This window comes from Sander lucioperca, chromosome 18 (assembly GCF_008315115.2).
Source record: "Sander lucioperca isolate FBNREF2018 chromosome 18, SLUC_FBN_1.2, whole genome shotgun sequence".
NCBI classification, from domain to species: Eukaryota; Metazoa; Chordata; class Actinopteri; order Perciformes; family Percidae; genus Sander; species Sander lucioperca.
In genome coordinates this window covers 8,301,493-8,318,538 of record NC_050190.1, presented here as the reverse complement: position 1 = coordinate 8,318,538, position 17,046 = coordinate 8,301,493, and the positions used below count along the sequence as shown (strand labels likewise).

The window sequence follows — 17,046 nt, the reverse complement described above, 5'->3', positions numbered from 1 at the left end:
GTGGTAGTGTTGCGATCTACCATGCATGTGTGGAACTCGTCCATGCGGATAGTATAAACAGACCTACTTTTCGCCTCTAGGGTCCACAGCTCTTTGTGTACGCGTCCATTCCAGAGTATAATGGAGCAACCCCTTTCAAACACAGGTAGTCATTTGATTCAATATTACATAGAAATAGATAATGACCAGTTTAAGTAAAGGATGTGAATGCTTCCTCCATCACTGTTGTGAGGCAGAGAATATTCTAGTCCTATGTCTAATTTCACAAGCTCCTTTCCTGATGTTGTTTTGAATCAGGCAGCGACTGTGCCATATTGTCCTAATTATGCTTTGGTTACTGGAACTGTGTGAGCTGAGACTACCGGCACTAATGGCTACTAATGTCTTTTATCAGCTCCACAATGTGAAAATACCTCACTGCCATGAAGAAAAGGCTCCAAACAGTTAGCGTGACCCTCTAATTGTGGCTCAATGCTTCACAGTGCACTTAAATGTAAAATGAAGAATGGATCAGGAGCGGTAAAAGAACACTTCATCGCCATGGTTACAACTTTAGCATGCCACTCTGTTGTACTTGGCTTAAGAGTGAGCGATGGACTAAATGGATGCGAATGTAAATACAGTGTGGTGGGACAAGGTGTTGCAGGAGCATCTGTTGAGGGCCGAGCGGTTGTTGTTGGGAAAAGTCTTGCTGATACAACCCGAGGAAGGACTAGTAATGGTTTTAATGGAAGGTCGAACATGACGCTGGATACAGAATGGTTGATACAGCTTTATTTGTGTCCAAGGTACACAAGTGGTGGATAGCAACCAGGTTTCTGAAGGAGTGTTGTTGTTGTCCACCCAGTCCTTTTGGGAAAGCAACCTTGGATGATACGGTCACAAACTGAGATTTGACAAAAATAAATCTTTAATCAATCATTTAATCATCACTCAGTTGCTTTTTCAGTAGCTTTCTTAGTTGTCACAGAGATGGTTCAGTTACCATCAAATGTCCTGGTTGTAGCTTTTTCCTGAAATCTGTTTTGTAAAAATTCAAAAAAGCTAATAAGTGGACCTTGAGTTGAGATATTTTTTGTCAAACTACTGCAGTATTTCCAAGGCCATGCTCAAAATGTCAGTTGTGTTTCACAGACATATTAAGTGTACCACTTTGTCCAAATGGAATGAAAACACTCCTGACCCCGACAGTGAACATTGTTTAACAAAGCGGTGAAGAATGCCTGACGTCCAGTTGCATCATTGGCCATATGCCCATGAAGCATTGTTAAAGTTATCTGAGCACTGACACTCAAACCTTTTGAATAGCTTCCTGCTGCATGCAAAACCTTGCAATCCTGTTCCCCGTCGCTACTCTCACAACTCAAACCTACGTAACTCTGTTACCCTTCTGGCCATACACAGCGCTTTTCTGCTAGACAGTGTGTGTAGAGTGCAGAGTAACTCTTCAAACAGCAGCAAAACAAAACAGACATGACGGCCAAGTAGGGCTGGGCGATAAGGAGAAAATCACATATCACGATATTCTTGACCAAATACCTCGATATCGATATTGCGTCGATATTCTAGGGTTGACAATTGGTGCTTTAACAAAATATCTTCACACTTAGATTTTAGATAAATAATCATCAGTAATGTGGACATAATGTCTAGGTAGGGAAAAGGCAAATAATAGAACTGCTAGAACAGTCTGGTAAGTTCAGAAAAGTACATCACTTTACTGTAATGCAGCCTTTAAAACCAGGAAAAGACAACACTTATGTCATATCACGATATTACGATATCCAAAATCTAAGACGATATCTAGTCTCATATCACCATATCGATATAATATCGATATATTGCCCAGCCCTACGGCCAAGTCAGCAGCAAAAATAGAAAGCCCAAAATATGCAACAGTTGGTCTATAAAGTGACATGAAGAATGATAAATAGAAATGCGCTTTCTACCAACTCAGTGTGGAGAGCAAAAGAGGCGAAATGCATTGGTCGAAATGCAATCTCAGACACTCCCAGAGGCTAAATCGTCGTCAGACCAATAACCGATGGGTTCCGAACTTAGCAGCTGACAGCCAATTACGAAGATGGGCAATTTCAAACTTCAAATAGTGAAATACACGTACAGAAACATACCACTTTGTTTAATAGTTGCTAAAACGCAAATTTTTTTTTTTAGCTGTTACATGATTATCTTGAATTTGGTAAGATATCCAGGTGGTCAACATTCGTTCATCTTATTCTACACCAATCCCTTATTAATCTTGTGACTGATTATCTTGTTTGTGTTTTTCTGGTTTCCCCGATTGTGGTGCCGCCGTATTGAGTGTGTTTCTCACGGTTTTAGAGAAAGTTCCCTCTTGTGACCAGGAGCGACAGAGCGCACTGGAAGAGGCTCGGCAGAATCCTCGTGAGGCCATTTTCATCCCTGACTGTGGGCCTGGAGGCCTTTACAAACCAGTCCAGTGCCACCAGTCCACAGGCTACTGCTGGTGTGTTCTGGTGGACACGGGACGACCCATTCCTGGAACATCCACCAGGTAATACAAGTGGCAATACAGTGGCTTGTTTTGAGGTGTCTCTGCCAGTAAAGTCTGTGAATTTCATTTATAATAAGACTAAGAGTCTACAACCATAGCAGCTCTGTAAGGCTTTACTTGAGCATGTTTCTTCAAGCTAAATTCCAACGTCAGCATGCAACAATGCTAACATGCTGATGTTATTTAAGTATAATGTTTAGCATGTTCTATATTTTAGTTTAGCTGGTAGCATGCTAACATTATCTAATTAGAATCAAACACAAAGTGCAGCTGAGGCTGATTGAAATGTTATAAAGCAAAGTATCTGACTTTGACCGAATTAAATTTTAACCTGATGATGGTGCTCGATAAACAAGGGATCAACAAAGTTATTAGAATAACCCTAAAGGGGGGGCATGGATATCTGTAGAAAATGTAATGGGGTAACACTTTATAATAATGGTACATGAATTATCATTAATTCATGTATGACTTCATGCATGAAAAAGCATGCATTCATTAATTTAGTACTTCATGAACTTTCAGTAATGTACAAGAATTAATATTATCTCATGCACGACTTAATGCAGGTACAATACGTTAATCAATGCATCAATTAAGGTATTTGAATCATGATTTGTGAATGATCATGTCTTCTTCAAAAAACTGACCAGTCCCAGCAGTCTACATATATTCTTTAAAAAATGTAATTGTTGTTAACATTGTTAACTAAACATGACTTCTTCATAGCTTCATCATGTTTGTGGCCCTTCAAATAAAGTGCTGACTTGCTCCATCTTTAACATTGATAAATAAGATATGATTAATTGCGGCATAAAATTAAATGGGTTGGCAAAATGATACTGAGGTCACTACATTTACACAAAATACAGATATACTGCAGATGCAATTTTATAGTTGTTTTATTCACAACATAAGGCACTTAAAAATGCCTGAGAACAATGCTCACCCAAGTAGGATATTTATGAATTTAACTTCTAAGTGTCTGATAGAGGATGGATACCGGGTCGGGCTCGGTCACATCAGCGCGATAAGGCATTGAACATTTTAAATTAAACAGCTTATTAACGTGCGCTTGTTGCCCCGTGTGCGCTGATGCGCTCATCTGTTGACATTTCCGAACGCCCTGCAGTTGCTTAATAAAAGCGGGCTTTCCACACTTAAACAAACGTACATGTGTCATTAGTATGAGAAAAAAAATTAGATTTTAACTGTGTCGGGCTCGGACATAAATATCTTAATGCCTGTCGGGCTCGGGCCAGGCTCGGTTATTGCTCTGTCTTAAATGCGGCCTGATCCACACTCTAGTGTCTGAACACAAGAAATATGAGGGTTCACAAAGATTAGGGCATATGCCACCATTAATCATATCTTATTTATTAACGTTAAAGATGGAGCAGGTCAGCGCTTTATTTGAAGGGCCACAAACATGATGAAGTAATGAAGAACTGTTTAGTTAATGATTACAACACTACAATTCAGTTTCTTTAGCCTGTCACTTTAACTACAGATTTACCTATGAAGAAGACATGATCATCATTAATAAATCAGAAATCACGATGATTGAAATACCTTAATTGATGCATTAATTAACATATTTTTCCTCCATCAAGTCAGGCATGAGATAATATTAATCATGGTACATTACTGATAGTTCATGAAGTACTACATGAATGAATGCATGCTTTTTCATGTATGAAGTCATGCATGAATTCCTGATAATTCATTTACCATTATTATAAAAGTGTTACCTGTAATGGCAATCCATCCAAGAGATATTTCACAAACCTCTTGGTGGCGCCAGAGTAAAAGTCTCAAGATCACCAAAGTCAGTAGGATTCATCCACTGGGAACCATGAATGTCAAATGACAAAATCTGGTGCCAATGCATTAAGTAAATGTTGAGATATTACAGGATAAGTTAAAACTTTGACCTACTGGTGGTGCAAGAGGTTATAAGGATTCATCCTCTGGGCATCATGGATATCTGTACCCAATTTAATGGCAACCCATGAAATAGTTGATATATTTTAGTCTGGTCGACCGACCAACAGACCAACGTTGCGATCCCTAGAGCTAACGACTAAACACTACTTTCACTGTTAAGATCCTAAATTTCTTCACTTGGCAAAAAAATTTGCTTCAAGCCCTGATGGGAAAATCATTTAGCTGACCATAAACACTCAGCGTTTGGTATGACGTTTGTTTTCAGTGCAGTTGCTGCTGTTTATATTGCTTTCAGGGAAATGGCGGAGGCACAATGGGTTTCTGCAAGAACTGAATGTCACAGGGATGGAGAGGAGGCAATGTTGAATAAATAATGCCACTCATGCCAAAGTGAATATTACATCTTGAAACACAGCAATAGATAAAGGAAAAGCTGTCCGCATGCACCAGTAAATAGATGAGCTGTTTTTGTTCCTGAAAGGGCATCATCATTCACTCTTCACAAGAGGGTTTATGTTTTACAGGATGAGGTACAAACTATTATAAAGAGTTAGTTTGAATACAGGATAGCAGGTTTAGTTTAAAATCAATAAAAGCGTATTTATAACTGACAGCCCCCAAAAAAATAAATAAATCACTTACACAGACCAAATTCTCATCTGTATTTCAGATGTATTGAATGACACCCTCGAGGCGATTATTTCTTCACATAAGAATTTATTGTATTTTGGACTAGACCTCATGTCACTTGTCCCAATTTCTTTCCCCTCGACTGAAATGTGCAGGGTCATGCATTAGACATCCCTTCTTGGATCAGGGGCCCTGCAGACTGTGAAAAAAGAAATGACAACTTGATTTTACTTTGAAAAAAAAAAGAGGCAAATGAGACACACATGCTCAATTTTCCATCCTATTCAAGGACCAGTGATACAATAGCCAGGAGAAAACGAGTCATGCCATGCATAATGCCGAACAGTTTGTTATGGCTCTGAAACAAAGCGATGCAAGCGCATGTCAAATCAAATTTATTGATTAAGCATTAGAAAAAGAGCCTGTAATCACTATTAATAATTATTTACAACTCAACAGTGAATACACAGATTAAAGACAAACAAGAAGCCTGAACAACATGCATGTGTACAAATCCATGCAGTGAAGAGATTAGTGAGAGTGCTAATGTTTTCATAACAAAGACGGACAAAGATATTTCTCCTCCATCAATAATGTGTCCTGGTGTTAAGCTCCATCTCAGATTGTTTTTAAGCCTCAAGGAATCTCTTTTGTGATGTTTTGGTCTTCAGTTTAAGGCTTTGTTCATTTTTTTTTTTCTGATTAAATGTCTCATCATGGACGAGTTTCTCCTTTGATGTCTCAGGTCATTCACACAATGCTAAGAAAGATCTATTCTGTTCTCCTTTTGTCTCATGCAGCCATGTTCCCGCTGTCCTCTCCTCTCTGTGTAACAGGTACCAGACGCCGGAGTGTGACAGCGCCGCACGATCTCGCATCCCAGATACTGAAGATCCTTTCCAAGGCAGAGACCTGACAGGTTTCTTTTTTTCCCTCACTTTTCTCTGGAGTTCTATTTATTTTGGGGGCTTTGGGGATTGCAGAAACATTCTTGGATTCAATTTGTTGTCTTGTGTCAAACCTTATTTTTTAACAAATGAGGAAGCCTAAAAACTCACTGGCACGCCTTCAGGAATGTTAATAACAAAAACTAGAAGGCCACTGGATGAGCGCAGACCTCTGCCAAGGCAATGCCCTATCTCGCAATGTTAACAAAAGTGAGAAATAATTTGTGTATCCGCCTTGTGATTTAGATCCGCTCCACAATTTGACGGGTTCTTCCTTGGCCCATGCTACACCCTTCCATCAAGTTTCTTGGAAATTGGGCCAGTAGTTTCCCTTAATCCTGTTGACAGAGACAAACTGAACCAAAAACGTAACCTACTTGGGGGAAGTAACAAGACCTAGAAAAAATAATACATACTTCGACAAGGAACACAAAGGTTGGATTTATGCTTCAGTTTTGCCATTTTCAGATCATTTGTTTCACTTTTACTGTAACAAAAGAAAAGGCTTTTAGGATGTGGACTACCCGATGTGTTGGGCAAACGTCCCCAAATCTAGTGAAGAGGGGGGGCAGAGCTGCCAATTTTGCATCCACATCTGGTTCCCACCCAATGGACAAGTACTACACAGCGGATGTGCTAGTAGTGAACAGGATTTAAAAGGGAGAAGAACAGTTTCATCCATTTCTTACTCTCTTGATAGAGCCCCATGCATACCGCTACAGCATGTGGATAATAGAGTTCAACAGTGTGGTTGCGGAAGTAAAAATCCTATTAATTCTCTCCATAAGGATTTTGAGTCAGCCATAATGTCCAAACCATCCAAGGTAGACTTACTATGAGCTACGAGATTGTGAAACGAGAGTTTATGCTCTTGTAGAAGTTAGGAGTCTGCGTGAAATGTTTTATTCGCAATGTCATAGGGAAGTACTACACTACCCACAATCCTAAGCGTAACAGCGACTTCTCTGATTAGTGGAGCTCGGTGTTACTATAGAAATATTTACCGCACCTGCGAATGGCTAAAGTGAGCTGCTACCACTGACGTCTATGACCGGTTCTGTACACAGTCTTTTCTTTTGCCTTTTTTTCCGTTTACAAAATGTTTTTTTACGCTGAATCAAATGTTTTATGGTTAAGCCGCCTAGACATGATACGCGATTTGCTCTCTGCGCACCGCTAGGTAGGGCGCAGAGCAAAGCGCAGAGCAAAGCGCAGCGCAGGTATTTGTCATCAAGGGTGGCAAGGAAGCTATTTCCCGTTGCTAGGTAACGGCATGCCGGTATCTCATTGGATGCGCTTTCGAAAGGTCAGCGGCAACTAGGTCAAAGTTGAAATAATTTGTACTTTGAGCGCAGTGCAAAGCGGCATATCCGAGCAGGTGCGACGCCAGGGGTAGTTGGCATAATTGGGCGCCACCGCCCTCCCCATTGGAAATCAATGGAACGGCCGGCGCAAAGCGTTTTTTGCCGCCTATCACGTGTATGCGGCTTTATGGTCTTTATATAAGCATTTAATGAAAGGTCAATGGAGATACAGATTGGTGATTATCAATTTCTGGAACCAGAGCCATTCAAAAAGTGGGGCGTCACTGTTGAGCTCTATTCCAAAGTTTGACCTGCCTTGCTCAGTTACAGTTGCTGATTGGACAATCGCTGTCCAGGGGAGGGGTTAAGAGAAAGATCAATTAATAGCATTGTCGCTTAGAGACTTGAAAATTATTTCTCAACCTCACACTAACCTGAGGTTAACACTGACCAGATAGAGGGTTTTTGATTAGGAATCGACTAAACCCCACTTTGTGGTGTTGGGTTCCCTGGCAGCAAGATCAGAGACTCTGCTCTTAACCAGAGGTCCTAACCTCGGCTCATACTCCTCTGCCCTTGTTACTGCTCACTTACTTTTGTTGCCCTTCTGTTTCCCCATCATTTAAGGTTGCACTGTAACTCTTATTTAATTCCCCATCTGGTGAGTTTACAGAGTCAAGCATGACTCCTGACTGTGCAGCAGATGTGTGGCATGTTTTATGGAAGGTGTGAGTGTTGCGGGGTGTGGTGGTGAGGCAGCTGGGGTTGCTGGGAGACCACAGTGTGCTGAGTGAGATATTTTTACGTACTGTAGAGGGATGTTCTGAACCGCCACAACAAAGCGCAGTATTTCATGGTCGTCACATCAAGGCAGGAGGAGAAAAGAACGCTTGAGAGGGCAGTCTATTAACAGCATGCAACTACAGGTTCAATCTCGCTGTAGTGTACACAGAGTGGCACAATACCACCTCTGTCAGGAGGGGCAGATAAGAGCTCTTCCCCCGAGACCAAAGGCTGGGATCTGTTAACATCCAGTTCAGTCAGTTCAGGAACTGCATTTTGTTTTAAACCTGCATATTAAAAACCTTTGGTGAGAATAGTTTGGTCGTATTTAGTCTATGAACAAATAATTTAGCTACACTTTCAGTATCTATGAGGGTCTGAGTGACGTCAATGTAGCCATCTGCTCATTTCCGTGGACTGTATGTGCTTACAAACTTCCTGACTGCAAAGATGTGATACACATCTGCATTTGCAGACACCCAATGAAGTATGAACAGAAGTGAGTGCAGTGCGTGCCCACCCTGCTCTCCGTGTTCATATCAGTTTTAGGGTATATCAGGGATTTATTGTTGAGCTGCTTTGTGATCAGTTTATACTAAAGAGATCTAATGTTGGTTAACCCAGCTTTATCTGGGTTCTTACTCACCACTGCTCAGCAAAAAAATTAAAAAAAGTTGATAATTTTTCTTTAGGTCTCCAGAATTTCAGTTTGGACCTACAGTATAAGCAAATCTAGAGACTCCCAACCTGACGAACGTTTGGTGTTGCTGAGTAATACAGCACAAACTAGATTATAATTTCTGACCTTTTCTCTGAAAAAGTTTGGAAAAATGGATAGTTGTAACTCTTGAAGACACTAAAGATTAGCCTGGTTGACACCAGACCCTGCTCAGTTGTAACTGAGAGTGGGTCTGGGGAAGGTTCATTCACAGCCCATTTCCAAAGGGGCGTCACCAACGGACGCCGCTCAAATGCCTCTGGGCGCAATTGGATAGTCCTTCAACCAATCAGACCAACGATCCCGGTGACGTAGCAGCGACAGCAGCATCAACGGGTTGCTGCGCTTCGGTGGCCGTCATGTTGAACGTAAACAACGTTCGCTAACGTGCGCTATCGTCATCGTGTAAAGCCCGCCTCAACGGTTATGATTGGTGCCTCGATTTGGAAAAATCGGAAATGGGCTTGAATGGGCTCTTGGCCAGACGGACTTGCAGAGCAAATCTCAAATTTGCCGGAAGTTCGTCAGGGTTTTCCCAGGCTAACTAAAGATAATTCAGCTGGAAGAAAACTGAGAAGAAAAACCTCTGTACTTAAACTACTCACAGCTTATAAACGTATGCAACCTGTGAAGGTGCGCTTTGACAGATAAACATTACTTTGTTTTAATGGGTTAAAAGCCCAAAAAAAGTTGGTAACCTTGGGGCAGCTCTAATGTGTTTTAAGATTAAATCCAAGTGGTCCAGAGCCTGTTTGACACTGCCAGAGGTCCTGCATCACACTGGGCCCTTGACACATTGCCACATAGCCAGCATACAACATAACAGTTTGCGCTTCATAACACCCCAATTTAACACTTGGATTAAGGCACAGCAAGGCAGTGCTCTCCGAGCTTGTCATGTCATACAAAATGCTAATTGGATTCACCTGGCGGGGCAGCGGACCACCTCCCACAGAACCCCCCTGAGCTAGCACAAAAGGAATGGAAAGACATGAAGACAGTGGAGAACAAGGAGGCCACAAACGCTCAGAGAAAAGGGGAGGAGGGGAGGAGGGGAATCGGCGAAGAAAGCTTAAGCGAAAGAGAGATTGAAAAGGAAAAAAAAGATTGAGAAGATTAGTTTACTATGCAGCTGCGTTTGAAGTTTTTCCTTTAAGAGACACAATTAGGAGGGAAAAATTTGCACTGGTTTAGCGTGCTATTAAAGCCATACATCTGGGCAATTAAAAAGAGCTACCCAAGGTGTTCAGAACTGTGTCATAAAAGTTAACAGGTCTGCACTGCTCAACAAAACTCTCTCATCACTGCACACTTCTGTTCCCCCTATCGCCATGTGCCTCAGCTCTGCTTTTCTGAGGTCTCACAAAACAGCCAAACTATGTATTTCACCTCCATCGGAAATATATACATAATGATTCAGCAGTAATTGTGAAACGTAAGCCAATTAAGGGATCTGGTTGTTAAGCTGTGGACAAGGTTTGCATGCTTTCTTTTACTGCGTAACAGCCGGTTTCCGTTTGACATCTGTCACACTGGTTCACTGGTGTCGAGGCTTTAGAGGCACTTCAGCTCCACTGTGCCGTAATGACTCAAATTACTTGTGGAAGGTAATTTTCATGTATTTTTGTCTTTGATTTGTGCCAGGCTGCCCAGAGGGGAAGAAAGTGGAATTCATTACAAGCTTGTTAGATGCCCTCACCACAGACATGGTGCAAGCCATAAACTCACCAGCCCCTTCAGGTGGTGGGAGGTAAGTACTGTCATGTAGCATTGAAGACATCAGAGTATTGCAACTGAGCAGGATACCTCATGGCTCATTCTTCATGGAAAACTTTCCCCTCTTCTGGTTTTTCTCAACCAAACCCTTCCCTTTGGGTTTCTGAATTGAACGCTAATATTTTATCTCTGACATGCAATGCACAGATCTTGGCACAGACACTGGCAGGTTCACTTTCCATCAACGCACACTGTCCGAAAGCAAAAAATTGTTTTAAAACGATTAGATTGCAAGCTAAGCTTTAACAAAATACATTGTCAGTTTGACATAAAACATGACTGCCTGAAGTATCCAGATTAACATCTTTTTTTCACAACATGTGATTTAATTTCAATAGAAATCATCAAAAATGTACCAATCTTTGAGTGAAAGTGATGTCAAATGGCAACGTGTCATGCAGCATTAAAATTGTTTATCATCTTAAATGCATATTCAACAGTTCATCCACTTTCCTTTATGCCGATCATTCTACTTTTTGAAACATCCATGTCTTCACTGCCATCTGTTCCTCTAACCCTATACCTAACCAGGTTTGTCGAGCCTGATCCCAGTCACACTTTAGAGGAGAGGGTGGTGCACTGGTACTTCGCCCAGCTGGATAACAACGGCAGTCACGACATCAACAAGAAGGAGCTCAAGCCGTTTAAGAGGTACCTGAAGAAGAAAGCCAAACCCAAGAAATGTGCCCGCAAGTTCACCGACTACTGTGACCTGAATAAGGACAGGGGCATTTCCCTGCAGGAGCTGAAAGGCTGCCTTGGAGTCAGCAAGGAGGGTAAGAGGAAAAGGACAGCTGGGGAGAAGCAGATGGTTGAGAGTGGGTTGGCAGGATCACAGAGAAGGGTCAGGTCCCTGGTATGAACCTTAAGGCCGCTTTAATGAAAATAAAACAAATCAATTCTCTTGAAATGTCAAATTTAGGATTTACGAGAATAAAGGAGGTACTTGGTTGTGTTAAGATGATCTTTTCCATGAGTTTTTAAAATTACCAAATGTACAAGTGTAAACTACAACACACGTCATAGTTTAAAAAAGAGGAAGGGATAAAGGAACTGTGGTGCATGTGACAAACAGATGTGTTGGCAGTCTAAATAAGGTGCACTCCTCCACTTACCACTCACTGATGAATATTTAGACAAGGCTAATGTATTAACGGATCCTAGACACTGTCTGAGCCAGAAAACTGTAACTACTCATCAAGTGTGCACAGACTGGTCCGAATAGAGAACATTAACAACTGTCACAGCAGCCCACAGTGAGAGGCTGCTGCCAGCTACAACCCAAATGTCATACAGCCATGAGAAAAAACGTGTGAAATGTAAATAGTTAGGAGATGCCCAGAGGTTGTGAAGTACATTTCACACACAAATGATTCATGAAAGAAAAATGACGTAGCTGTGCTGATGCATAAGGTTAAAAAAATATAAAATAAATATTCTGCTATAATAAAAGTCTCCTTTAATTATTTTCTTTTGTGGCATATTTTAGGTTTTGGTGACTTAAAAAGAAGACATTGCCCTCTATTAAGTTTATTATTTACTTAATTATTATTATTTTTTCTCCTTTTTTGCAGGTAGCTCAACGACAATTGGCAACCAAGGGACAAGGCAAGGGACAAAATTGTTCAGTAAGGCAAACTAATACGCTTTCACTAACTCTGGCTGTCTCTGGCTTAGAGTGCTATAGTTGGCTTTTTGTGTAACCCATTAACATGCACGTTTGATTTATATGCAAAGCTTTACAGGAGTAAAGTAAGTTTGAGGTGTATGTCCTTTGTATCTGTATGGATGTGCAGTTGTATGTGGTGTGTGTCCATGGCTAAGATGGTGTATTGTCATCTGAGTGGTTCAATAAGAGTCAGATCTTGTCTCCATGTTATGTTATGACCATTAAGATAGAACTGACATTGGTTGTTTTATTCTGATTGACAGGCCTGAAAAACATTAAGCCAACTCTTAAGATGACTTTTGTATGGTTGCAATTATTTTCCCCATGAATCAATCATGTTGTCCGTAAAATGTCAGAAAATAGTGAAAAATGCCAATTATAAGTTGCTAAAAACCCAGTTGTTTCAGCGCAAGACTATGGTGACATCTTTGTCTTGTTCCTACTTTGACAACAAGAAATTGGCCGAAAAAGTCTGAAATAAACAAGAACCAACAAAAGGACAAACAAACAATGGAATTATTATAACTTTTAGCTGATTTCTATCTTTTAGTCTGTCTCAGTCTCTTCTCCATCTCTTTCTTCGATCCGTCGGGACCCCCCCTCCCCCTCCTCTTCCCATTGAGCGATTATTGGTCCCGTCGGTGCTGTTGACTCTGGCCACTGGGCCGGTTCAGCACCCCACATAGCACTGAGGTCATGTATTTACCCTGGGGCTAGCCAGCCTCACCTAGAGAACAGTGGCTCGGAGCGGGCATAACGTCAGGCCTCTCGGACCCTGGGCACAGCTGCCAGGATAAACATCCCCGGTATTGGAAGAGCAGAGTAGGAGGCTCGGCCGGTTGTTTACACTGTGGTCACCGAATCTCTCACTTTCATGCTTAAGAGCTGGAGGTAAATGGCCCGACAGCTTTTTACGGCTCCTTACGCTGCCACTCAGGCCCTCGGAGCTAGTGATTATTGTGGACAGAGAGACGGTGGAGGCCTGCATGAAAGAAGCAGGAGTCTGTAAGAACATGTGGCTGCATTCTGCCTTGACTAAGATAGACGGTCATTGTGTTCAGGTATGCCTAGTTGATCCTCAATGGCCTGGATCTCTTTAAGTCAAGCTGCCTCTGCCAGACATTAAATCTTATGCTCTGTCGCAGCTGTGGATCGTCACTGGAGTGTTGTTGGACATATTTACAGTTTACATTACGTGCTTTTTTGGTGAAGGACTGTGAGCATGTGGGGCAGATTGGAGCACATGTGTAGGAGGCTCCTCGCTCTCGACACGTTGGCAACGGCAAAGGAAAACATCTGAATACATTGTGTGAGTTTTGAAATGCTGAAGGAGGGTGGCATCCATCCTCTGGAGAGACTGGAGTCCTCATTATAGATGAGAAGTGTAACAGAAGCCCAGGGCGTTGAATTTCTATTAGGTTAGGCCATTGGATAGCAGCAATGGTAGTTCAGATGGCCCCTAGCCTTAGGTCTCCTTCACTGGAATGAACTAAACACAAAAATGTACCACTGTTCAACTTGTTGCAATGGGGTTTTGACAGCAGGGTTCATGATGTTCTTTTTAAAAGTCTTAATTCCATTTACAAAGACATAAACATACTTGTTAAGTACAAACACATGAGTGTGTGCATGTACAAAGGCTTGCAAGCACAAAAACACACCAAACATGGGCATACACAATTATAAGATATTAGAGGATCTGTAGTAAGTGCTTACAGAGGTTTTAGTTTGCAGGATGTATCAGCTGTTGTTGAGCATGAGTAGTTGTGTTTTATTTGCAACATACAGTACGTACTGCTATGCACTACATGCGCAGCATGCACAAATTCACACATAGTCAGACTAAAAGTAATGAATTTACACAGAGGTTAAGAACTGACAATAATGGACTAGTGCCGCTACAGGATCTGTTTGCTGGTGGATAGAAACATTGGTTATTCTTGAACTGCAGTTAGTTGAAAAGATATTTTGCCGATTTAAATCCAGCTCTGTGTAATGGCAGTGTGAGCATTGTGTTCAGATGAACGGTGTGGCTTTCCTCTGCGGCCGCAGCGCACAGAGCTCGGAGCAGCCAGGGCCTGCCCGAGATCTGCCACGGTCTGCCGAGATCTGCCGGATGACGCGAAACAACGCTTAGAGCTCGGTAGGGCTAAGTACCAAACTTCGATACTGTTAGGCACCAACCGAATTGCCTCCATAGTATTGAGTATCTTAAAATGCCTCGTCATTCGACACCAAATTATAATGTTAAAAATATAATTTAAAAAATTGGTATTCGAAAAAGTATTGTTCAGGAACAGATATTGAATTCTCTGTACCAATATCATTATTTTTTTTTTTTTTAATGATACCCAGCCCTAAAGCTCCGTGACTTGGCGCCACAGAGGAAAACCACACACTGTTCATCTACTGTAAACACACTGCCCACACAAAGATGACACAGAGCTTGTTTAAAATCTGCAAAGAATCACTTTAAGATTCATTTATTCAGGAAGTCTCATTGATCTCTTTTACAAGAACCTTGAGAACAATTTACATACTACACACCACATTACAGCACAGTACAGAAAACAAGTCTTCCCCAGATTAAAGTTGGTTCGAGGAACTTTAAAAGTCAACCTATCCTGTGACCTGGATTCATGGTCGTTCACATTGAGCTCAACTACGGCTGTTAAATGTCTTGGCAACTTAGATAGCAAGGACTTTTAAATTAGAACCGGTATGCTGATGCCTTCTACATGTCAGTGGTGAACATCTAACCTTTTCACTTTAAAGCTGTCTTAAGGAATGAATGGAACTGTGGTAAATGGTGTCCAGGGGTTTGAGGGTAGTGACAGCAGCATGAGAATACAGGATATCTCCATGATCCAGTTTAGGTAGTACAGTGAATTGTAAAATATTTTCAGGAGAAACAAGCTCTGCTCCAGTTTAAGAATCCAATTGGAATTTTCAGGTTTCGAGCAAGGTTTTAAACCTGAGTTTTGTAGGACAGTAAGAAGAGGGAGTAAGCAACCTTTGAAAAGAAAGATTTCTACTTTGCTTAAAGAAAATCATTTTTGTAATGTATTTTTACAGTAATGTTTTAGACTGATGGTGTGAATTAATTATAATCCTATAAATTATATACGTTTTTCACCACGTAAATATCAGTCTGATGTCATTAAGTACAGATGCCTAAGAGGGAATATGCGGAATATTGCCAACTTGTCAATGAAAGTAATTAGGGGCTGATTTCACCTGGCAAAGGCAAAGTCAGATGTGCAATTGTAATGCTTTTTGTGTCCCGCCTGCTGTTTTCTGTCAAACTCCTCTCTTTCTTTCTCGTCTCCGATCCCGCTCTCTCGTCTCTTCCTCTCCTGTTTGTCCTGGCTGTGTCCATCATTAGGCAGGAATGAAAGGAGGGCATTATGAGGCAGGCCTGGCACCGAGGCTGCAGGACCATTAGAGAGCCCAGAGCCCTGTCCTCTCAGAGCCAACAGCAATTACTCCACATCAGCTCGACACACTGTACTATGTTTAAGGTAACAGGTCAACATATAGGCCTGTGACAGGTAGATAAGTAGGGCTGGGTTTAAAAAAAATAAAAATAAAATGATTTTTCGATTTAAATTGATTTTCATTTTAATGATCCAATATCGATTCATAAAAACCAGAATTGATCTTGGTCTGTCTGGAACTGGAAGACCTAAGGAATCCATTGGTACCAACTATCTCATGCTAGCTTGGGAAGGGGGTTAAACAACCCTCCAAAGTTAGGCTACATTTTGGCAAAGGAAAAACTGGCATGGCCATTTTAAAAGGGGTGCCTTGGACTCTCAACTCCAGATATCTGAATTAAATGTCACTCAAAACTCACTGACTGTAGAGTCTGTAGAGTTGCACTTATTGTGTGTTCATGTTAAATTATATAGTACATTAATAACTGCTTTGGGGTCGTTTCTAAATGTAAACATTGCTACTTTTAATAATGCAGCAGTTTAGAGGGAACCGTGTATAATTGTAGAATCTCTTTCATATCCAAGCAAAATTGGTTTTGCAATGGAAACATAAATTGACATTGAATCGGAAATCGAAAATGTAATGTAATCGGGGCCTTGTGGATCGGAAGCCAATCGGGAAATCAATGGCGATAACCAGCCATATAGATAAGCATTGCTTTTCTCACCATTGCTACCGGTTACTTGGTACTTTGATGAGTTTGCTACAAATATTCTTATTTCATGAGCTGACAGTAAACTCCTGCGTATCCATCTCCTTAGCCAAGTCCATACCATGATTCCCAGCTCTTGAGCCAAGTGTCTTTATCAGCTGGTCCCAGGTGAGGCGAGGCGATTCACCGCTAGACGGGATCTGCTTTCAGCTCTTTATCACAAGTGGGGCCAAGGTGTCCAGGGAGAGGCCAGGGCGCTTTGTGTTGTTAATGGCACAGACAGTGTCTGTGCCATTGGCTGAGAGGACCATTGGCTGTTCTGGAGCCTGGTAATTGCAAAGGCGATTCATCAGCACTACTGTGGCTCGGCTCCTTACAACAGAGACATTTATCTGAGCTAAAGAGAGGAACAGCATGACTTCACTGGAGAGAGGGATCAGGAAATATTGTGGAGCTGCATAGTTTAACAGGTACAACATGTCACTAATGCTGCCAAGGTAAAGGATTTATGACACTGAGAGCACAAAAATACTACAGTTCTTGTTATTGAGTTGCACACTCGTGCTTGAAGGTTACTTAAAAATCT

General features: G+C 41.5%; 1 protein-coding gene across 11 annotated transcripts in view; it reads left to right on the top strand.

Annotated features, from left to right (window-relative positions):
* smoc1 (SPARC related modular calcium binding 1) overlaps window positions 1-17,046 on the top strand; it is a 65,757-nt gene that overhangs the window by 42,964 nt on the left and 5,747 nt on the right. For 5 of the 11 annotated variants that reach the window (XM_031309697.2, XM_031309694.2, XM_031309703.2 and 2 more), the window contains 5 exons: window positions 2,344-2,536; window positions 5,914-6,032; window positions 10,510-10,615; window positions 11,173-11,417; window positions 12,216-12,249. In XM_031309697.2, the coding sequence (XP_031165557.1) occupies window positions 2,344-2,536; window positions 5,914-6,032; window positions 10,510-10,615; window positions 11,173-11,417; window positions 12,216-12,249 (697 nt within the window). Of the gene's footprint in view, window positions 1-2,343; window positions 2,537-5,913; window positions 6,033-10,509; window positions 10,616-11,172; window positions 11,418-12,215; window positions 12,270-17,046 lie in introns of all 11 variants that reach the window. The other 6 variants (XM_031309700.2, XM_031309705.2, XM_031309704.2 and 3 more) reach the window with 3 other exon arrangements.